At 44.1% G+C, this 23,727-nt stretch overlaps 1 protein-coding gene across 4 annotated transcripts in view; it reads right to left on the minus strand.

Moving 5' to 3' along the window:
* The window catches only part of Hhat (hedgehog acyltransferase), a 214,032-nt gene that overhangs the window by 147,088 nt on the left and 43,217 nt on the right, over positions 1–23,727 (minus strand). For 2 of the 4 annotated variants that reach the window (XR_007212567.1, XM_048357272.1), the window contains exons 6-7: positions 22,217–22,432; positions 13,393–13,564 (exon numbers count right to left, since the gene is read on the minus strand). Coding sequence is in view for 3 of the 4 variants with exons in the window: in XM_048357272.1 (XP_048213229.1) it covers positions 13,393–13,564; positions 22,217–22,432 (388 nt within the window). In the remaining variant the exon portion in view is untranslated. The remainder of the gene's footprint in view (positions 1–13,392; positions 13,565–22,216; positions 22,433–23,727) is intronic. The other 2 variants (XM_048357276.1, XM_048357273.1) reach the window with 1 other exon arrangement.

The following is a 23,727-nucleotide window of genomic DNA, read 5'->3' on the forward strand; positions in this document are numbered from 1 at the left end:
GAAAATGCAGCCAGACACCAGTGGAGCATGCTTCTCGTCCTAGATACCAGAGAAGGGGAGAGGGGGACGCCTGGGGGGTGGGAGACAGCCTGGGCAAAAAGTTTGCAAGATCTCATCCCACCAATAAAAATCTAGGCATGAGGGTGCCACCTGTCATCTCAGTTAGGCAGGAAGTATAGATAGAAGGGTCGCACATAGTACGGGCGGACGTAGGCACAAATGCAAGGCCCTATTTGAGAAATAACAAAGGCAAAAGGGGCTAAGGGTGTGGTGTGAGTGGTAGAATACCTGCCCAATAAGTACAAACTCCAGTGCCATCCAAAAAGGAAAGAGGAAAGGAGAGAGAAAGAAAGGGAGGAAGAGAGAGAAGGGAAGGAGAGAAAGGAGAGAGGAGGGAGGAAGGAGAGAGGGAAGGACGGAGGAAGGAAAGGTGAGAGAGAGAGAAAGAAGAAGGGAGGGAAGACCTATTTTATGTACCTAAGAAATCATATGCATATTAAGTTTCTGGGGCACAATAATAGGTGAGAGAGGAAATGACAATCAGAGTATCCTGAGAGAGACATTGTGGGTAGGGAGAGTGCCAGCAGGAGTAGCTGGTGTTTTATATATAACCATGGGGTCTCCTGAACTCTTTTCAGTGCCATGCCAAGCAGGCCACTCTTCCATTCTGCAAGCTGTGAGCACAGGCCATGAAATTATCCTCATGCCACATGGAATATCTGTAATTGAAGAGCCAAGCTCCACTGTAGTAAATCCCAGAGTAGCTTTGGGTTCACACTGCATTCATTTTAAATAACCTCAGGAATCTAAGGAGAGAATTTATAAAAATTAATTGGTTTCCATCAGTCTTAACAAGGCTTAGGATGATTAATGTCTCAAAAGGATGGCGGAAGAAAGGAGTCTTGAGCTATCTGGTGGAGGTGTGTGCCCCTAACTTTACAAAACAATTATCAGGTGCCAAATGTCCCACCCTTCTCTCCTCCCTAGGATGTAGTCAGATAAGAAAAGGCATCTCATTACCAATAACATAGGTGCACCAACATTATCTCAATAACAGCTGGTGTTGAAATGCTGAGCTGAAACCCCTCTTCTACTTAACACTCAGGACATGGACTTCTAAACCTCAACCAGTGAACAGGTTGGGCTTTCAAAGAGACTCAAATAAACATTCCACAGGGCTTTTTTTTTTAATCTCTATCAGGGAAGATGTAGCTTTCCATCCCGCTTACTTTCATACCTCCTCTCACTTGAGTATTATGTGTATGAGCATGGGCATGTGCGCGTACATACATGCACCAGTACTGGGGCTTGAACTCAGCACCTTGTGGCCTCACTTGGCTTGTTTTTTAACTCAAGCATAGTGCTCTTCCACCTAAGCCACACTTCTACTTTCAGCTTTTTGGTGGTTAATGGTAGATAAGAAACCCAAAGACTTTCCTGCCGGGGCTGGCTTTGAACTGTGAGCCTTAGATTTCAGCCTCCTAACTCACTAGAATTACAAGCATAAGCTACCAGAGTTGACTCCTCACTCATTCTTAACCCCTTGCCAAAGCTTTCTTTTGTTCTCATAATCTTACAGACCCGATTTTTACCAGGGGTTTACACCATTCAATAATGAACTCAAGAAATGTGATCTTTTTGAGCTCTTAAGAGAGAAACCATAAGTCAGAGCCTTTGCCCCCCTTAATCCCTTGTCAAATCAGAATCTGAGACTTATGGAGTTCAGAAGAAAATCAGACTTCTTATCCTTTAGTGATACTGCTGAAATATTTATGGATAGCGATACGAGGTCTAGTGTTAGCTTCAAAACAATTCAGGAGAGAATACAGATGAAAGACAATCGGCCATGAGTTGATCCTGGCTGGGCCTGGGGGAATAAAAACCTAAGGTGAATTCTAATTCTTTTAATTTTCTAAAAGGCAATCTTTTAAATGACTTAGCCAGATAAAAGACATGTGTGAAGCATGAGGGTGTGAAACAGCCCGGTACAGCGGGGGACCCAGACAGGCAGACACCCGGGCTCGGGTAACAGGAAAGAAAGGCAAGCTCAGTCAAGCTAAGAAGCAAGGCTTTACACAAGTCAAACAGGTGATGAGATTTGGTCTTGCGTTTTAGCAAGGTCAGACTATAAGAAAATTGAGGTGTGTTTCGTTGTTTTTTTTTTTTTAAAGGTAGAAAAGGCGATGGACATGAAAAATGAGAGCCCAGGCTGAGGCGCCCAGCAAGTGCAGTCACCACCATTTGCAAGTTATTGGAGGAGTCCCTCAAACCTTTATCAGAGTCCTCTTCCATGGCTGAGTGCCAGTGGCTCTCTCCTGACATCCTAGCTACTCATGAGACTGATAGCTGAGGACTGCGGTTCAAAGCCAGCCCAGGCAGAGAAGGCCATGAGACTCTGATCCCAAGTTAACTACCAAGAAGGCAGACATGGAGCCTTGAGCACAAAAGTTCAGGGACAGCACCTAGGCCCTGAGTGCAAGCCTCAGGACCAGCATAAAAATTTTTAATGAAATTTAAACATAAAAAATAATGTTTAAAAAGTACACACACACACACACACACACACACACACACACACACACACGCCTTATTTAAGCAGATTTTGTTTGTAGCCAACACATAATAATCAGGAAGTAAGCTGAGGGTACCAAGACCATCCCTAAGCAGAAGTCATTCTATAAAGGCAGTACACGAAAGACAGATGGAAGCAGGAACTAGATAGTGAGCAGAGTACTGGTTTCTGCTGAGACCAGAAAACAGAATCAGTCCACTCTACCTGGAAATTAAGGGGCTGGGAGACTCCATCTACCAAAACAGAATGACAGTCTCATTTAAAATCTATATATAAAAAATGTATTCTTGGCTGGGAATATGGCTTAGCAGTAGAGTGCTTGCCTTGCATGCATGAAGCCCTGGGATCAATTCCTCAGCACCACATAAACAAAACAAAAAAAGCCAGAAGTGGCCCTGTAGCTCAAGAGGTAGGTGATAGCATTGAGCACAAAAGAAGCCAGGGACAGTGCTCAGGCCCTGAGTCCTAGCCCCAGGACTGGCATTTAAAAAAAAGAATGTATTCTATCTGGGTATTGGGAGCTTATGCCTATAATCTTGGCTACTCAGGAGGTTGGGATATGAGGATCCCAGATCAAAGCCAAATAAGGCAGGAAAAGCCTATGAGACTCGTATTTCCAATTAACCAGCAAAAATCCAGAGCACTAGCCTTGAGGAAAAAAAGCTAAGGAACAGTGTCCAGACCCTGAGTTCAAGCACCAGGACCAGCACCAAAAAAAAAAAAAAATCCCCATGTGAATACTCTGTAAATTGCCAGGGAGAGGATGAATGTTAAGCTAATGAATTTTTGTCTTAATTTCTAGCTAATTTTGTTTAAGACTAGCTTTTACTGCCCCCTCCTGGCCATTTCCTGTATATCTATCCTGAACCACTAAAACACACACACACACCAATTTATCATTTAAAAATCCCCAATCCAGGTGCCAGTGGCTCACACTTGTAATCCTAGCTACTCAGGAAACTGATATCCAAGGATCAAGGTTCGAAGCCAATCTGGGCAAAAAAGTCTGTGGGACTCTTATGTCCAATTAAACACCAAAAAGGTGGAAGCAGAGAAGTGGCTCAAATGGTAGGGTGCTAGCCTTGAGCAAAGAGCCCAGGGCACATGCCTAGGCCCTGAGTTCAAGCCCAGGACTGGAGGGGCAAAAAAGCTCCAATCAGGAAGCAGAAGCCACAAGTCAAGGCTACTAGCCTTCCAGAAATATGCCTTCAAGCCACCTCAAGCCAAGCGCTGGGCCTCTGTTTTAAAGGTCAGGAACCTGAGCCATCAGCACCTAGAAGAAAGATCTATATTGGGGAGACAGGTATACATCAGTCTAGCTCATGGACAGAGATCAATCATATCAGAATGCTAAGTGACCACTTTAGAATGAGAATTATTGCCTCCAAGGTAACTAGAATCTATAGTCCATAATATTTGCCACAGAGCTGTCACCATTGTGGCTAGAGACATGTTTTATTTGGAATTCTGTCAAAAAGGGAAGTGAGTTGCTCAGGTCTTGATTTTTTTAAGTTATTCCCATGATACTGAGTGAGACAGAGATCCTAATAAAAACAATGCTAGAAGGAAATAGTTCATACAACACACTACTCAAGACTAATTACATTTTCATACAATCAAATTTGATTGCATGGCGTGAGTTCTGCCCCATTATTACAAAGCTATAACTTCAATAAGAACTGTTAACACACCTTAACTAATCATTTTCCCTTAAGAATGTTAGCACGGGGGAAATCACATAGAATTCATGACTGGTGGGAATGACAGTGTAGCTCAAGAGAATACCATAGGAGATGGGATTGTTGGAGTAGTCAGTATAATTGTAAATTCTACAACTTGTCTCAAATTACTTTATCTTAGGGCCCTGTTGACAAATGAGTCTATTTCCTAGTCCTAAATTTATATAATAAGATTAAAAGTAGAACAAGGTAGTCTTCAAATTAACATCCTGCTCTGGCTTCAGAAGCATGTGTGTGGAAAGTGTTTGCTGCTTGGGGAACACTGCCAGGCATGGTCTCAGTGGCGCTTCTCCTAGTCATCACTTGACAATGAACATCTGGCCTCTCCATTCCAGAAGGCACTCACTTCCCCTATTTCCAAATGTCTGTCCTACAAGAGAATGCAGCCCAGGGCAAAGGCCTGCCGCAAAGAAATCACCTCACACAATGAGAGAAAACCATTTCCCATCCCTGACAAAAGCTTCAGGTAGACAGATGGCACCACATTTGGGGGCATAACAAGATGTGCTGGGCTTCTTGTAAGTCTGCTCATCAAGTAATATATACACAGCATGTAAACCAATCTGTACACATATGCTCAGGTGAGGCATGCATGCACACACACACACACACACACACAGACAAACACCATGTTATGAGCGAGCAAAAGGCCATCATATCATGGATGAGCTAGCTCTGGGGTGATGAACGGGCAAGAAGGAATAGAATTAGGAATGAAGATTTAGAAAAATGAGAATGAAAGTGTCATATAAGGACAGGATGTTGGTTTCGGGGGGGAGGAGGGTTGATTTTTTGCTTGGTCAGTTGTGGGGCTTGAACTCAGGGCCTGGGCACTGTCTCTGAGCTTTTCTCACTCAAGGCTAGTGCTCTACTACTTTAAGCCACAGCACCACTTCCAGTTTTCTGGGGATTAATTAGAGCTAAGAGTCTCACAGACTTTCCTGCCTCAGCTGTTTATTTTAATGGGAGAGAAATGTGCCCCGTGTAATAGCCAGGCCTGTTCCTACCAGAAGACACTTTTAATGAAATCACTTAGGGAATTACTGTACACAAGAAGCCAATTTTCCTCCTCCCTCTTACTCAATGATCCTCACTATGTGTCTGGAGATGAACACCAGCATTTCACAAGGGATATATTACATGGCTTTTTACTCTCAAAGCCCTGCAATATTCTGCTACAAGACATTGACAAGAGCCTGACCAGTGTGTGTGGTGATGGATTCTGAGATTGTCATTGGAGAAGAGAAGTCTGCCCCATCTAACCTTCGCTACATATATGGGTACATTCATCAGCAATTCCAGATCCTACATGGTGGCTGAGACTGCAGAGAGCAGAATGGACTATGGCCGTGTTTGGAATCCCAGACACCACAGTAGTGCCCCGTATCTATTATGCTGAGGTACCAAAAATCCACTGGGAAATCATGAAGGGATAACAGGAAGATTTCAGGAGATACAAATGTCAGGGGGGTATTTATCACATATGATTTGATAAATAGGTCCCCCAAAGAGCCAACAGTCTTTTGGGATGGTTAGGACCATGGATGAAGTTAGAGTGATATGAATATATAGATTAGGAGGTTTAGGAAAGAGGTTCATGAATGAACATACCAGAATGAGGCCAGCAATTATATATATGTAAATAACAAAAATGCCTGGCTGCCCTCAATAACACAGAAGTGTGTGCTCTTCTTCCTGTAAATCTATGCTGCACTTATTTAAGAGCCTTGCTACTCAGCAAAAAGTCATCCATCAGAGTCACAACATTGATTCCACTAAATCACACAGCCTTATCACCCAGCCCATTGGGACTACCTTTGGATAGCTGGTAGCATCAGCATGGAAGAACAGTCTTTACTACACAGGAGAGACAGAGCTACTCTTAACAAGTAGAGATGGGAGGAGTAAAAACAGAACCCAAAGGCGCCTATCATGTCTCCAGATATTGTTGTGGTTCCTGTTAGTTGGTAGAAGACAAGAGGATAGCAAGGCCACAGATCCCTCAGGAATGGGGATTTGGGTCCTAGCACTGGGTTCCAACCCCCAAACAACACTGCCACTGCCACACAGAGAACACAGAATGATGGGGAAATGCAGTAGGAAGCCATAGACTTTTCCCGGTTCTCACCCAAATCTGGCATCAGCTCTAAAGCACTCATACACTATTTTTTTATTTGTTGTATAATATTTATAGATAATTTAAAAATAATACTCCTCTTTGCTCCCATGTCTTCCCTTCCTCACGTCATTATTTAATGCAAAGCACACTGGCAGTGGCCAACTCTACCGCTGAGCTCGTAGTTCCAGAATATCAACATTATGACAGGAATGGGACACCACCACCCCCAGAGCACCTGGACTTGGAGCCGGTGCTGGTTATTTATGAGTTGTGTCTGTTCAGGGAAGGAGGGTGAATGCTTCCAGCAGTGCAGTATCGATGTGCTTTCTTGAAGTTGCCTGGCGGGTGACACACAATGGAACACTATATCTAATAAGATCTTAAATCCTTTTTAAATTCCCTTCTAGACAAACCTGGAGATAAACTATTCAGCATCCTCTTCCTGAATATTCCTGACATATTAACAGAACTCAGCCTTCCATCCATCCTCCTTCAGAACGCTACTACTACCACTTTTTTCAGTAGATTCTGGTTGCTTTTAGTTGTGAAAATCAAGTGTAAACTTCTTCCCAAACAGCCTCTATTTTCTCACTTCTGATTTTCTTCAATCCTGAATTTATACTCCCTGATTTTTAAAAAAAAATAGACATTGCTAACTCAAATCCAACTATGACTTCTCATTTTTCCAAAATAAAACAGCCCCTACTCTGTTCTCATTTTGGGCCTCTCTTTAATGTCTGACAACCCTGCACTTCCTTCTTCACAAGACCGGTCGTTTCTTCCTCCACTTCTTAGCATCCCTGCTTAGCAACTGCTGGCTCCTCTTTTTCTACCTACTCATATCCCAAGTGTCAGTGTTCTTATCATTTCAGTCCATCTGCTAAAATATTTCTCATCCATGAATTGGAATAGTCCCAGGAGAGATTGAGGTTACCCATCTAGAGCTGGTACAACCCCCCCCCAACCCCCATTCCCTGTCCATTCTGTTCTGTCCCTCTACAGCACATCTCAGCAGCACAGCCTGATCTCTACTGAGAAGCTGATTACAACAGCTCTCAGCCTCCCTGAAAATTGAAGTAGATGTTTAATCATCATCATCATCATCAGAACTGCCCTGGAAAAAAAAGGAGAAAAATATATGGGAAGAAAATTTTATTTTGACATCTCTAGGAGAGGATTAATGAAGAAGAAAAAAAAAACAACCAATGCCCCCTCTGCCCACCCCTGGTTGCCATGGAGCTCCTAATGTCTCAATTACAGAGACGCACTTGAGCTCTGACAGGCAAGCAGCCACCTCTACTTTTCCATCCCCATTAGGAAAGGATTTAATACCTTCCTTGGAGTTCAGAAACATCCTCACCATTTGATTCACCACATCAAATGCATCCCACAGTAAGCCATCTCCACTGGCATCCCTAGGCTTGTTCATTCTGCAGGAATCACGTCATAGACTAAGGTAGCTGTGTGCTTTCCCCTAACTGCCTCGTGCAAGATCTCGGATCACTCATTCACCTGCATGTCTGGCCACCTCCATTAACACCAATCCACTGGCACTCCACAGGCAGCATCCCCACGACATCCCTTCATCTGAGCCAACATATTAGTGCTCACTCAACACTAAAAGGGCAACTGACATCAAAGGTGGAGACCAAGTTGCTCCATTCTTCTAGGGATGCTCTGAGGGGTCACTTCCGGGAAGGGCACAATGTTGCTCAGTATGGAGATCTTTGAAATGCAATACCAGTTGTGTATTTTCTTCCCTGTGAGACAAAGAGGTTCCCTTTAGTCCTCTTGTGCTCCCTGCTAACCTCACACTCAACTGCAACTGCAGCGGGGCAGGGAGGAAAAGGCCGTGGCAGAAGGAAAACCTTCCACTCAAGCCAACAAAGGAACTAGGCACCAGTAGCTCAGATCTGTAATCCTAGCTACTCAGGAGGCTGAGATCTGAGGATCACAGTTCTAAATCAGCACAAGAAGGCAAATCTGAGAGACGCCAATTACCCAGCAAAAAACTAAAAGTTGAGATGTGAATTTAGTGGTAGAGCTCCATATTTAAACCAAAAAGCCAAGCAGGAACATAAGTTCCTGAGTTCAAATTCTGCACTAGAAGAGGACAAGGAGACAGAAGAGAGAGAAGGGGGAGAGGAGAGAGAGGAAAGAAGCTCATGGCTTCTGAGCCTACAGTCCACAGTCTTTTGGCCATTTTTTTTAGTCCTGCAGGATGCTGTGATAAAAGTGTGTGGCAGGGGAAATCTGCTCACCTAGTAACTTTCAGGAAATAGCCCACCGTCTCCCAATAGTCTCACTAGCTGGAGATCAAATCTTCAACACATTAGCTTTTATGAGTCATTCCATATCCAAACTATAGCACTCAAGCTTTATGCCCTAAAGCAGCATCCAGTAGAGCTCACCATTCTCTGAGCATACAGGAGTAACCCATCCTAGGAAGAACCTTGGTGCCATGGGCCCAGCTCCTCCCCCAGCTCTGTCCACCTAGTATGTCACAGCCATCTGGTGCAACAGTTCCCCTCTGAAACTTCTGTGCCTCCTTGCCTCTTTCCTGAGTTGGCAAGAAAGTGAAGAATAACACCTTCCTCTTTTGTGCCCTCTGTCTCCTGAGTCTATGCAGACATCTATTTCAGTCCCGTAAAATGAGAAAGAAAGCCCACTTTCTTCATTTACCATCTCTCTAGAATGAGCATCTTAAGAGCAAGGACTATGTCCCATTCATCTTCAGATCCCTAGGGCCAAGTGCAATGTCTGGAACTGGATGAACACTTGCTGTATGGAGAAATGAGGATGACAGTGCCTGGCCCATATGCTAAATAGTCAAATACAAAGGGAATTCAGTGCCAAGGTATTTTCAAGTAAGGAAGGGGTTAATCTGAAAGTCTTGATCTTGCAAATCAGGATTCGAATAAGAATAGAATGAGTATATTGCAGAGAAAATATTATTAAGAAACTGATTGTACTTCCCAAATTGTGACACCTTTTATTTCTAAAATAAAGGAACTATATTGCTATCAATAATTATGCTAAGATATAAAATAGGTCTGTGAAATTGGATATGTGGCCACCCAACAAATCATGAGCCCCAGGTTAATTGTTTAAAGAATGGTATGAAACAACCATACAAAAATTAAACTTTTCTATTTTCCAGGCTGCCTTTTACACTACTTCAAGGTTTTTCCAAGGTACAACAGTGCTATTTTATATTCAGAAAAGGACAATACTGGTTAATCACTAAGCAACTCTTCATTCCTTGTAAGCAGACAGGCAACGCTGCTCAAGTGTCTGACTCCTTCCTCATAGTGACTTGAAAGAAATGCCTGGCTATCAGCTAATTGTGGGAGTCCCATTCCCCTGTAAAGAATGGCTGCAAGGATATGTGACCAGTGATGGCCATGGAGCTGCTGGGGGTACTGTTTGAGAGATAGTTCTTCCTCTTACAAAAAGGCACTGTTAGACTTCCACTTCTGACCGCATAACAGACTACAGCCATGCAGAGAATAATCCCCAGTGGAGAACAACTAAGAATTTCTGGATGAAATATTTAAAAGCATATTGTTAAATGTGTACCTAAGCTATTTAGGAAATTTTAAAAATCCTTGGAGGCCAGGAATAATAAATCCCAAGCAGAAAGATTAGGAGGCAGCAGTGCTTGTCTTTGCCCTGGTAGCATTTGCAAGGACCTAGGGGCACAGAACGTGGTTTTCCAGGGGCTCCTGTGAGTTCCGGGGACAACCTGTGGAACCCCCAATACACAGGAGGTCAGAGTGGGATCTCACATAAATGCAGTTCTGACTGCCTGTGTCTTCCCCCTCCCCAACATCTAAACCAGAAATTCAAAATAGCACCAACTCAGTAATAACTCAAGGCATCTGACAGAAATAAACATAAATCATTTAAGTAATTAATTAAAGATTTATCTCTAGATAAATACATATTAAACACCCACGCCAAAAAATTTCAAAAATCCTAAAGCAACCAAAGTCAAATGGAAACTCAGACTAACCCAGATTGAAAATCCCCATACACTTTACATCCCCTATAGAGAGAGAATATAAAATAGTTGCAAGAAATAGATATGCAGTCATCCCTCTGTAGCCATGGATTCTGCATTTATGCACTTGACCAACAATGGATCAAAACATTCATTAAGGGGCTGGGGATATGGCCTAGTGGCAAGAGAGCTTGCCTCATATATATGAAGCCCAGGGTTCAATTCCCCAGCACCACATATACAGAAAATGGCCAGGAGTGGTGCTGTGGCTCAAGTGGCAGAGTGCTAGCCTTGAGGAAAAAGAAGCCAAGGACAGTGCTCAGGCCCTGAGTTCAAGCCCCACAACTGGCAAAAAAACCCAAAACATTCATTAAAAACATTCACCCATACCAAATACGTACAGATCTTGTTTTCTTATTATGATTATTTCCTGCACAATTATTTCCTATGAAGCAACTGTTGACATGGCACTTACATCACATTGGGTATAAGTACTATAGAGGTTCTTAAAGGGCATGGGCAGGTGAGTATTGGCTATATAGCAATACCACATATTCTGTAGAAGGACCTTGAGAACCTGTAGATTTTGGTACCCAAGGGAGTTCCTGAAACCAATCTCCCATAGATACCAAGGGATGACCACATAGGCAGGAAAAGAAATGATAAAGACCTTGTGATTACCAAAGAGAACGTCTAGAAAGAAAATGACCACTGGTAAATCAAAACACAAAAGTAAATCCAAAATTCTAAATTACACTAATTTTACCAAATATCACATAAGTAATGTGACTGCCTATCATTTTGAAAATCTTTCAAATGGCTTTTGAATACAATATATTCACATTCAGTATGCATCTATTTTAAGAGCCAAAAGACCTGAAGTAATTAATGTCATTTAGTGATTTTTATCTTTAGTTAGTGTTGTAATTTTGTAATTATTTTATGTCTAGTATAAAAAAGAACAAATAAGTAAATAGATAATGTAATTAGGAACTAAGATCCCCACCGATTTGAATGAAAAAGGACACAAACGGAAAATGAAAGACACTGAAATTCATGCTTAGCATGAATTTAAAGTATCCATAAGCCGGCCGCTGGTGGCTCATGCCTCTAATCCTAGATAGTCAAGAGGCTGAGATCTGAGGATCATAGTTCAAAGTCAACCCCAGGCAGGAAAGTCCGTGAGACTCTTATCTCCAATGAATCACCAGAGAACTGGAAGTGGCACTATGGCTCAAAGTGGTAGAGCACTAGGCTTGAGCAAAAAAGAACTCAGGGGCAGCATCACAGTCAATGTACTTCCAAAGCAGTAAATAAAAACATCCAACTACAAAAAGACCTATAAGAAAGGAGCTAGAAAACTCCAAACATAGATACAATTCGAGTATGGAAATGCTAATTACACTGACTTGATCAGAACACAGTCTACATGTATTGAAATATGTCACTACCTCATATATGCAATGATAACACGTTAGTCAACATTTTAAAAGAACCTTTTGTAGCCAAAGGAAATGCCCAACACTAGTTGTTTAAAAAAAAAAAAGAAAGAAAAGAAAACTGTTTGCAAAGAAGAGACTTATTAAAATAGATCAGCATTTTTTCAGTCCTAAAAAGTCTTCTTCTCTCTTAGAAAGATCATGATTTAATAGGTGACAGTAAGGACAATCAAGATTTTTTTTTTAAATCTATAAATCATCAAACAGATAAGGAGATAGGAGACACACACACACACACACACACACACACACACACACACACGCACACACACTACAGCTACAGGCTGGAGGTCAGACCTCAGGCAGAACTCAGCCAGCATGACAGTTTTCCAAAGGAGCAAGACAAGGAAGAGAAGAGATGTGGTTGAGAACCGAGCCATGGGCTCTGCTGTTTGGGCCAGAGGAATAAAGAATGGTTTCTTCACAGAGAATCCCACACTGGGGACTACGCCCTGCTGAGGAAACACGACTTTCATTCTTTCCTTGCTGGCAATGTGGAGGAAAAGGCAGGTAAAAGGGGGGAAGCCCCAGCAGGGTGTGCGCACACACCATTTATTCTATCAACCAGGCACTTCAGGAAGCACAGCCTTAATGTGCATCCTTTCATTTACACCTCAAAATCATTCTGCAAGGGTAGGTTTCATTTGAAAAAAAAAAAAAAAGAAGATTCTGAAACCCAGGCAGAGTCCATAAACCATCAAACGTTGCCCACTGTGGTGGCGCTGAGCTCCAAACCTATGCCTGTGTGACTCTGAAGTTCATTCCCAGGCCTTTGATGGGCACTTGGGATCTGAACACCAACTCTGCAAAGGTATGCTTCATTTTAAGAACTGATCATCTACCCAGATTTAATAAGCCAGCAATCGTGGCCCACTGAGATTGGTGAAGCCTGCAGACCAACTCTATCCTGTATTGTTACCTCTTAGAATAAACTGGGCAGCTCAGCAACCCAGTCACACCCTGGAGATGCATGCCCAGTGGAGCTCAGAAAATTCCAGAACAAGGAGGATCACACATCCTCAATTCCCAGGCTAAACAGCACAGCTCTTGTGTCCACCACCCACACCAAGCACCTCACACATGCATAATCTTCATCGGTAAGGACAATAAGGTTTAAAAACAAAACAGCGTTGCTCAAAGGCCAGACCAAGCTGAGAGAAAGCCAACCATTGGTGGCTCACACTTGGGGTCCTAGTTACAGTTCAAAGGCAGCCCAGGCAGGAGTCTATGAGACTCTAATCTCTAATTAACCACTGAAAGGCCAGAAGTGACATAGCACCAGCCTTGAGCAAAACAGTCAAGCGAGAGCATGAGACCGGAGTTTAAGCCCCAGCTACCAGCATATGGGGGAGGGGGGGAGGGAAGTTTGCTCAAGACAATTGTACCTCTGAGCACTGAGCACCCCCACAACCAATTCCCCTCAAGTAACCAGTGGAACTGATGGTGACTTCCACAATTACCTAAAGTCCAGCAAGAGACAGCCCCCAGCAGGGGGATGCTGCTGTAGATGGCATGCATGTACATGAGGTGAACCATCAGCTCGGCCAGGCCCCACCAGCAGAGCAGGCGGCCCAGGCCCCGGGCCAGCATGAAGAGGCTGTCCTTCACCGAGCAGAGTTCAGGCTGTTGCATCTAAAGTGGAAACAACAGAGAAAGTATTAGGTTGTGCCTCAGTTCCTAAAACTTCTAAGTCATCCGCTCAGCCGGGTGGGGGCGGGGGGATTAATCAGCTTCTCACAAATGATCATTGCCACTTCTTTATAAATAAAAGGCTGAGTTGGTTTGTCTTGAGAATATTCCATGGGCAGGGGAGGCAAGTTCCAGCTGGAAAACTGTCCCAGAGGAAGACTAGCATGGTGCTAGCACATTACCTTGGTGCCAAGAATCCTGTCAGTCCACCCTTCCATCCCAGAAACGGCTCCAGAAAAACCCATGCTGGGAACTATCCTTCCTGTGTTCTCTCCTTGGGGACCTTGGCGTCTTTAGGGGGATGGAGTTCTAGGTACCCACGTATCTGCCTTTCCCCATTGTCATGTCACATCTAAGGCCGCTAACATTGAGCTAAGTGAAAAACAAGCACAAATCTGGCAAGAGAAAGGGAGAGTGGGAAAGTGGAAAAAACGAACTATCATTCTACATTGAGGTTTTTTTTGCAATAACAATTGAGAACAAGGACTTCATTATTTTTTCAGTACTTGGAATTGAACCCAAGGCCTCATTCATGCTAGGCAAGTCCTCAACCAACTTGAGCTATGTGCCTAGCCAGAGAACATGGACTTGACACTCAGACTAATCCAGGACCAGATTGCAACAGAACCCATAGAACTGTATGAGCCTGAGCAGCTTCCTTATGGCCTTTGAGCCTTGCTCATCTGTGACATGGAAACACGAGTGATCATGTGCAGTGTTGAGAGCGGAGCCCGACCTGCCATAAGCACTAGATAACTGGCAACTATTTTTATCCTTGTATGTGTAGCTTCTTCACATTCTTCCTCCCTGAAGTAACTGCCAGCTGAGCACCTAGGAAAATGCCTGGAATCAGATGGGGACCATCTTAAACAAAACACCTAGAGCCAGAACTGGTCCAGACTTGGACGTTTTCCAGATGTGGGACTATTTAAACTAGTTGACCATCCCTAACCTGAAAATCAGCTCTGAAAACATTCAGATTTCATAGCATTTTGGATTTTGCAGTTAGAGCTACTCAACCTGTTACTGAAAGTATAATCATTATGTGTGCACAATACCGAGAAAAAAAAATCCAGCTCTGCCCAAGTACCTTGGGCTGTGTGGTCTCTCCGTACTACTACATGGTGCACAGGTAGTGCCCAATAATCTAGACATACAGTTCCAGAATCTAGAAGTCTCATAGGCTGTAGGTGGCATAGGTAGTAGCTTCCTAATAGAACTCTAACAGCTCAGCAGCCAAGAGCAAGGCTTGACAAGTAGTATTGACAAATGGAATTCTGTGACAAGTTAAATTACATCAAACTAAAAAGCTTCTGCACAGCAGAGGATATAATAACTAGACAGAAGAGACAGAGTGGGAGAAATCTTTGCCAACTATGCATCTGATAAAGGATTTCAAACCAGAACAGAGAACCCAAAACACTAAACTCCCAAAGCATCAACAACCCAATCAATAAATGGACAAATAAACTGAACAGAAAAATCCTCAAAAGAAGTAGTGCAAATGACCAATAAATACATGAAGAAATGCTCCACATCCCTAGCCAGAGAGGAAATGCAAATCAAAAGACATTGAGATTCCATCTCACTCCGGTCAGAATGGCCATCATTAAGAACATAAACAACCCCTCTTACATCACCTTTATAATAACAATGAAAATAAGGAGAATAAACAACAGATACTAGAGATGATATGAGAAAAAGAAACTTTGTACACGACTGAAAGGAAGGTAAACGACTGTACCCAATACAAAGCCAGTGTGGAGATTCCTCAAAAAATTAAAAATGGAACTATCAGATCCAGTGATACCACACTTGGGCAAACAGCTGAAAGGATATAAGTCAGGCTACAATTGAGGCATTTGCACACCTGTGTTTGCTGCAGCACTACTACTCCCGATAGCAAAGCTATGGAAACAGTCTGGGTTCCCTACAACGGATGATAAACCTACCTGTTCTCTAGAAGAGAAAGAGAATGGAAAGAACTCAACTCTCCAACAGTCAGGGACAGGCTCAGCGCAGGAGTGCACTTTCAGATTATACAGCTGTAAAATCTATTTCGTTCATTGTGCATAAAAACACAAGCTGGAAAAACATACACCAAAATGGCAACAGTAGTTATCTTTGGATGATAACATGTGGTTATTTTCTTGGCAATTAAAATAGACCATTTTGAAACCAATGGAAAGTAGTGAAAGTTTACTAGACTGGGAGAATTGTAGCCCGTAGGCCCCTGTCCCCCACACACCTCCACCCCACCCCACCCCCGCGAAATGAGGCCAATATATGAGCATCCCTCTATCCTGCTTCTTAGAAGAAGCCTGGTGCCTCTTCTAAGGGATTTGTGTCCGGATGGCCTGTATCTACCCTTTCCTTGATGATAAGAGTCACTTCTAGATTTCCTTCCCTTCCCTCTTTAATCATCTCTTTAATCTCTCTCTTTAATTTCTCTTTAATCATCTTAGCTATACATTGACTTGGTCATTCTTCATTCTCAACTCTTTTTCTGCCTCTTTAAAGCAAATTCATGTGGGCCTAATATCCAGCAGCAAATAAGGAAATAATTACATAAACTAAACTATGGTCTCAATGTTTGTGCCCCTCCAAAATTCCTAAGATGAAATCTTACCACGCCCCCCCACCCCCCCACCCCCCACCCCCGCACACACACAAAGGGTTTGTTAGGTACTATCAGAAAATGGGGCTTGTGAGAGGTTGATGAGATCACAAGGACAGAGCTCTCAGAATTGGTATTAGCGCCCCTATGAAAGAGACTGACAATAGCCAGCTAGACCCTTCACCACGTGAGGATATGTGGAGAAAATGTCATTCTGCAAAGCAAGCACTTCCTCATTGGACACTAAATATGCTTGTGTTCATTCACATGAGGGCCATTCACATGGCAAGACATGAAGAAGCACCAAAAATCATTCCAGATCATTCCAGACCTTTCTTGGTGCCTATCCTGTTACATAGAAGTGATGTCCAAGCAAATGTGGTAATAGCCTTAAAAGCAACACTAGCTGGAGATATTCTTCATACAACTCAGTATCTCTGGTTTCTATAAACGCAACGATGCACAGACTCCGCAGGCTGCTGAGTATCAGCCTTCCCCAAGCTCAAGCCCCCTGAAGACCAGACCTGCCTCTGAGGCCTTGCCGTATCATCAACGCACTGCCCCCAGCAGGGGAGAACGGACAACAGCTGGATCCGATTGGAAAGAAGCCAGGACAAGGCCGAAGGGCAGCTCTACTGAGCAATCAGCCAACAACATCTTCCCAGCTGCCTCTCAGCTCCAGGCAATCACACTTCAAGGTCAGTTCAGGGGTCCTCTGTGTTCTCCCCAAGATCTTGCACACCTACAGTCACACAAATATCTGTGATCAAGAACCATGAGCTTGGGACTGCGGCTGACTGACTTCCCCCCCCATAATGGTTCACCTGCTTTCTCACAGACCAAACCTTCCTTACCAAGCTCAATAAAGCATCATTAGGCATCGCCCCAGGACCACGAGGAGTGGGCTTCTCTCTCCCATGCTCCTTTTCAGATCCCGAATGCCTCCTCCTGGCAAGCCTGAGCAGCAAGGGAGACTTCTCAATGGTACAAAAGCAACCGGGAGACAGGAAGCAGTCCGAACTTTATCCTATCTGCTTTTACCTTTAAAAACTTAGGTTATTTGTCTTTCTGTATGGTTGGATCACTCACTATCACAGTCCACTTATGCGTTCAGTCTTCTGGACTCTTTTTTATTTCAATAAGTTAGCATTTGAACCCTATGTTCACAGTAGGAAGCACAGACCGGCTGCACAAAGCTCATCTAAGAAGCAGGCCGCTCTCCGGTCTGCATGCAAAGTACGCCATTTGAGATGCTCCCAGCCTGGGGGACTGTTGGCCTGAAGACCACTGGAAATTGCCGTCGTGGGAATTCTAGGTTCAGACTCAACTGAAGAAAGAAAATACACATTAGCTCATCGGCAAAATGCACTTTGAAACGAATTGTATTTTAGAACTTTGTTTCATACAAATTGCACAAAAGGGACTACGGAAGCCTTGCTCTTTCAAAGACGTTCTCATGATTGAAGATGACAGTCCTCAAAGATGAAAGGTTCTTGTCTTTCACACATGAGTCATCCAGATCTTTCAGAATAGCACACAGAAGTCCTGTCCATAGCTAATTGCCATGTGGAGCCCCTGTGTCCCTGCCTGCCTGGGTTCTGTCTTCTGGGGTGAAGAGACTGCTAGCCAGAGCCTTATTCCTTCCGAGAGGAATGAGGCGCCTTCTCTGCATTCTGAGGTGTCCGATCACATCCCTCTCTACTGACATCCTCATTCGGCCCCAGCCAAGCCTGGGGATGCGCCGTTCTCTCCTGGACAGACGCGGGGCCTGCCGCCGGAAGTGCTGTCACCTCTGATGTCTGGCCAGGCCTCCAGGTCTGCAGGGTCCAGATCTGCATGTCCATCAGGCCACACCCCACCCCTCCCTAATTCCTGACGCAGGTGCACGCCTGCATTCCTTTCTCCCAACCCACATCCCATGAGCCTTGACCTCCACCTTGCCGTTCTGTGAAGTAGTAACAATAGTCTTTCTGTGTCTCTTTTTCTCTGTCTCTGTGTGTGTCTCTAAGTCTCTGTCTCTGTCTCTCTTTTTGTCTGTCTCTGTCTATCTGTCTCCCCCCCGCCCCCCCCCCCGCCACCACCCTGCCGCCGCCACTGCCTAAATTGTTTGAGGATGAAATGAGCTAGACCACATAGAGCTAGCTTGGAATATGTGCTCAGTGTTAAGATTACAGTGACAGCCAGGTAGAAGCTCACACCTCAGGACGACTGAGATCTGAAGATCAAGGTTTGAAGCCAGTCTGGGCAGAAAAGTCAGTGAGACTCTTTTTGTTTTGTTTTGGTTTTTTCCGGTCCTGGGCCTTGAACTCAGGGCCTGAGCACTATCCCTGGCTTCTTTTTTTGCTCAAGGCTATCACTCTACCACTTGAGCCACAGTGCCACTTCTGGCTTTTTCTATATATGTGGTGCTGAGGAACCGAACCCAGGGCTTCATGTATACGAGGCAAGCACTTTTACCATTAGGCCATATTCTCAGCCTCTCAGTGAGACTCTCATGTCCAATTAACCACCAAAAAACAGGAATGAGGTAAGGCTCAAGTGGCAGAGTGCCTGTCTTGAGTAAAAAGCCAAGCAAGAGGCAAGTCTCTGAGTTTAAGCCCTAGTACTGGTACAAAAAGAGAGAGAGAGAGAAAAGAAAAGAAAGAAAGGAAAAAAGAGAGAGAAAGGAAGGAAGGAGGAAGGAAAGGAGGGAAGGAGGGAGGAAGGGAGGGAAAGAGAGAGAGGAAGAAGGAAGAAGGAACGAAGGAAGAAGGAAGAAGGAAGGAAGGAAGGAAGGAAGGAAGGAAGGAAGGAAGGAAGGAAGGAAGGAAGGAAGGAAAGAAGGAAGGAAGGAAGGAAGGGTCAGCATTGTTTCTGGTGCCTTCTAGAATCAGAACACACCTACACCTTTAACAGAGTTTCTAGGGTACCTGGCCCTTGCCAATCACTCAGAGGCCACCACCCACATCTAAGCAGCAAGCTGGGTGTCTCTTTAAACAAATGGAACCAATGCACGACCTATCTAGAGATCCAGAAAGACCATTATTCAGAATCTTATCTGTGCTCACCCACCAGGCTGGATACCCAGGGCTTAAGTTTGGGCCTTAACTTAGCTGTATTAAGTGCCACCGTCTTCAGTCTACAACAACCACAGCAATAATTAACACTTTATATATTCGCCACAACACGTCACCCATGTAAAACCATATCATAACAAGCCAGGGGCTGGTGGCTCACACCTGTAATCCTAGCTACTCAGGAGGCTGAGATTTGAAGATCAAGGTCCAAAGCCAGTCTGGCAGGAGAAAGTCAACAAGACTCATCTCCAGTTAACTAGCAAAAGGCCAGTAATGGAGCTGTGGCTCAAGTGGTTGAGCAAAAAAAGCTAAAGGACAGTACCTAGGTTCAAGCGTGTGCACATGCGCGCGCGCACACACACAGACACACACACACCCCACACGCAATTCACCTTTACAATGATCCTATATAGAATTCTACAGGTAAGGAAACAGAGGTACACAGTAACTCACCAAGAGTTCTCAAGTCAAAGAATAACAGGGATTCAAACCCTGAGCTGGGCTGCAGAGCCTTTGGGGAACACAGCCTCGGCAAAGAAGGTGCCCAGTCTGCCTGCTCCCAGCTAACTAAGTAAGCAGCAGCCACTGCCTGCCCAAGACCCCCCACCCCCCTGGGCCTTCTTCACCCCAGGCCTCTGAGTCTCCCCCAGAAGCAATGCAGAAAAGTAACTAGCACCTATGTTTCTGATACTGTAAGGGCCATCAGAAATGGATTCCAAGGTGAGGCACAAAGGCACTGCAACAAGCAACATTTTTACCTGTGTATAACTGCCATTTTCACACTGTGTAGTCCTTAAATTAACGAGGATGCCTCTGTCTTTCTCTTTCCTCTCTCTTCTCTCTCTCTTCCGTCTTTTTCTGTCTCTGTTTCTCTGTCTGTCTCTGTCTCTCTCTGTCTGTCTCTGTCTCTGTCTCTGTCTCTCTCTCTCTCTTTCTTTTCTTTCTTCCCTCTTCCTACCCCCTGATCCTGGGGCTTGAATTTAGGGCCTGGGCACTGTCCCAGAGCTTTTTTTTTTTTGCTCAAGGCTAACGCTCTCCTATTTGAACCACAACTGCACTTCCAGCTTTTTGGTGGTTAACTGGAGATTAGAGCTTCGTAGAGTTTTCTGCCCAGGCTGGCTTCAAATCACCATCCTCAGATCTCAGACCTAGGATTGGCCACAGGCATGACCCACCAGCACCTGGCTGGCTACCCCTTCAGCACTTCCCTCATCCTGTAAGTAAATGCGTATGCTAAAAAGAAAAGATGGGTGACAGGTGCATTCTCCGGGGATGTGCCTCATTCCTTCTCTCATCTGGAGTCTACGGTGCCAACTGGACCCTGCATTTTCCACAGAAGTGCTCTGCTGCCCCCTGGTGGTAAGGCCTCACTCTCCTGCCCCGCATTGATTTAACATTCCAAGAATGAATGGTGCATTTCAGTATCACCACTCTTCTACGTGAAAGCCTTTCATTCATTCCTCCACCCATTCACTCATTCGTTGATCTAAGCATTTGTCCAGAGAAAACCTTGCTTACGAGTTCTTCCAATTAGCATTCTTCTGTCCACCTTGTCTTCTACACTCTAATTTCAACACAGCCTCAATCATGATTTAACATAACTTGATGACAAAAGAATGAGCCTACCTAACACTCAAACGGAAATGTACAAAACCTTATGCTACACCTCTATTTGCCCAGAATATCCATTTCACATGAAGACTTCTAAAGGGTAAAAAGTTATATGTTTTTCAAAACAATGTGATCACATTATCTTATAATGCAAAACATACTTTTGAACTCAATGTATAACTTAGTGGCATTTTTAAGATAAAATAAGTGATTTCCAGCAGACACTGGTGGCTCAGGCCTATAATACTAGCTATGCAGGAGACTAAGAATCATAGTTGGAAGCCAACCTGGGCAGAAAAGTCTCATAGATTCCATCTCCAATTAGCAAAAAGCTGAGTTGGAGGTGTATTTCAAGTGGTAGGGCACCAGCCATGAGCAAGCCAAAAGAGTGAGTACAACACCCTAGGTTCTAGCCTGGGTATTTTAACTAGTGATTTCTAAGAACCTTCTCTCTCAGGGGCACATCTTTCATGTGTATACATGTGTGTATTACGTGTACACACATGTGTGTGACCTACATGTGTCTGGACACATTCTCTACACCCCAAGACTGGTTGCTTCCATGGTTAGGAGTAGAAACATTCCTTGTGATCCACTGATTGAGGCGTCCACGACTAACACCTGAGACACATTTACTTAAACGTGGCCCTGGAGACAGCAAGTTGAAGGGGGAGAGGGAAGAGGAGAGATGTCTAAGAAAGGGGGAATGTGTGTTGGGAAAGACAAAAGCAGCTTAGCTGGGCATCTGACATGGATGCTGGTCCAGATAAGGCAGGCAGGAACCAGGGCGTCAGCAGCTCCCTGGCCTGAAGTGCACTATTGTCTTTGAACTATGCACTATCGCCTCCAATTTCTCCATTTTCTCACCTTGGTCACCTAAGCAATCTCCAGACAACCGCTGGATATTTCATAAGAAAACATTTTACTAGCTAGTGTCAACAGAATCTCTTCCTACTTTTGTAGATGACACTATCATCATCCAACTTCCTCTCTCTCTCTCTGGAACTCTGCAGCCAAGGATATCAACTCTTGAGACCTTGCTGTACCCTGTTCGGAACCCCGGTGGCCACAAGGTACCAAGAATCAGGGCAGGCCCTCTCCAGCTGACACAGAGGCAATGCGACCTTGGCTATGATGGCTTGCTCCTCTGATGGGTATCACTTATTATGTGAAAGCTCCAGACCATTAATGGCTTGTGCCTTCCATTTTGTGGTGCACCTGAGTGGAAAGAATCCCGTTGCACGGATATTCACAGCCAACAGACAGAGGCTTGCTTTACACAACTCCAACCCAGTCCCCAGCAGGCACTACCTGTTTGATGAACTCTGGGTAGTTGAGGATGGGCCCATTGTGGAAGACGGGATAATAGAAGATGTAGGCCAGCATCCAGGGAAAGGAGTAGGAGGGGCCTGTGGTGGGCAGCTGCTGCCAGCAGAACTCCAGGCTGAAGCTGGTGTAGAACAGGCAGCGAACTGTCAGAGTGAACTGCAGCAAGTAGTACTCGTTTTCTGTCGTGTACCACCTCCTCTGCAAAAGCAAAGGGAGATGACAACCTGTGAATGGCAAGGAACTGTTCAATCACAATGAACATCAAGGAAATCTCAATGGTTATCAAAGCAAGCAGTTAGGGCTGGAAGCAGAGCTCAGTGGTAGTGTATGTGCTCAGTTAACATGCCCAAGGCCCAGAGTTCAATCCCCAAAGCCAGGGCACCAAAACCAAAGTATGCAGTTAATAAGCATTAGGGAAGAGAACATCTCTGATATCAACTTCCCATAAGGTCTGACTCATAATGTAAGTTTTCCTGATTATGCCTCTATATGATACATCCAGTGGATGGCATAGAGGTTGGCTATGTACAATAATCCTTTGACAGCTCTTTCAACCATTCTGATGACTTAAGATGGCCTATAATATCACGTGGGATTTCTCGCTTCTGTTATTAATTTGGCTCCATTTTAGTGGAATGCATGTTTAATCAAGCTGTTGAGACTCAGAGGTCTCTGAAACAAAGGCCTTATCGAGCTGCTACAGATGCTAGCCAAAAGTCAAAGGCCCAGTCCTGGGACAAGTTCTCTAAGACCTAACAAAACTGGAAAATTGCTAAGACATCCTTAGGTCCAGGATCTTTACCAGACCTAAGGAGCCAGTATGCTTTCTAATGGAAATTGGAAAGAAGAAAACCTAAGTCATTTCCATTCAATCTACCTTGACTACAGATGGGAGAGGCAGAACAACAGGATATAGCAAGGTCCTGAAAGAGGAGATGAGTCCACAAAAAAGAAGCTTTTACTGCTTCTTGGCTGGCTGGCAGGTTGAATGAATGAATGAATGAATAAACTTCATGTGTGGACATCACTGAGGTTCTAACCCTGCACTGACTGAAGAAAGAATATCAAAACAGAAATGTCCAGGCCAAGGAATGTTAATAGAGTGATATTACAAAAGAGAGACAGACAGACACAGAACAATAGATTGGTCACTCTCATAAACTGTTCAGAAAATGATTGCTCCTGACAGAAACATAGGTGCAGCAGCAATTAAGTGCTCCCACCTGTTAAATAAATGTTTAGGCCAATTAATTTTATTCAAGTTTATCTGAGAAAGAAAAAAAGAACAAAACAAAAAACACGATTCACAAATTACGAACCTTCTGGAACCAGAGCAGGTTCTGAGAACTCCAGCCAACCATAAAGTGAGCAGACGGGAAAACAAGTTAATTGACTACATCCTAATCAAGCAGCCAATTGGTTACAACTTCAGCAATTAACTGTGTACAGCTTAATTAGTTAATTGGCTTCAGGGCCTTTGATGGCCAAACAAA

The sequence above is a fragment of the Perognathus longimembris genome, chromosome 11 (genome assembly GCF_023159225.1).
Source record: "Perognathus longimembris pacificus isolate PPM17 chromosome 11, ASM2315922v1, whole genome shotgun sequence".
In the NCBI taxonomy this organism is placed as follows: Eukaryota; Metazoa; Chordata; class Mammalia; order Rodentia; family Heteromyidae; genus Perognathus; species Perognathus longimembris.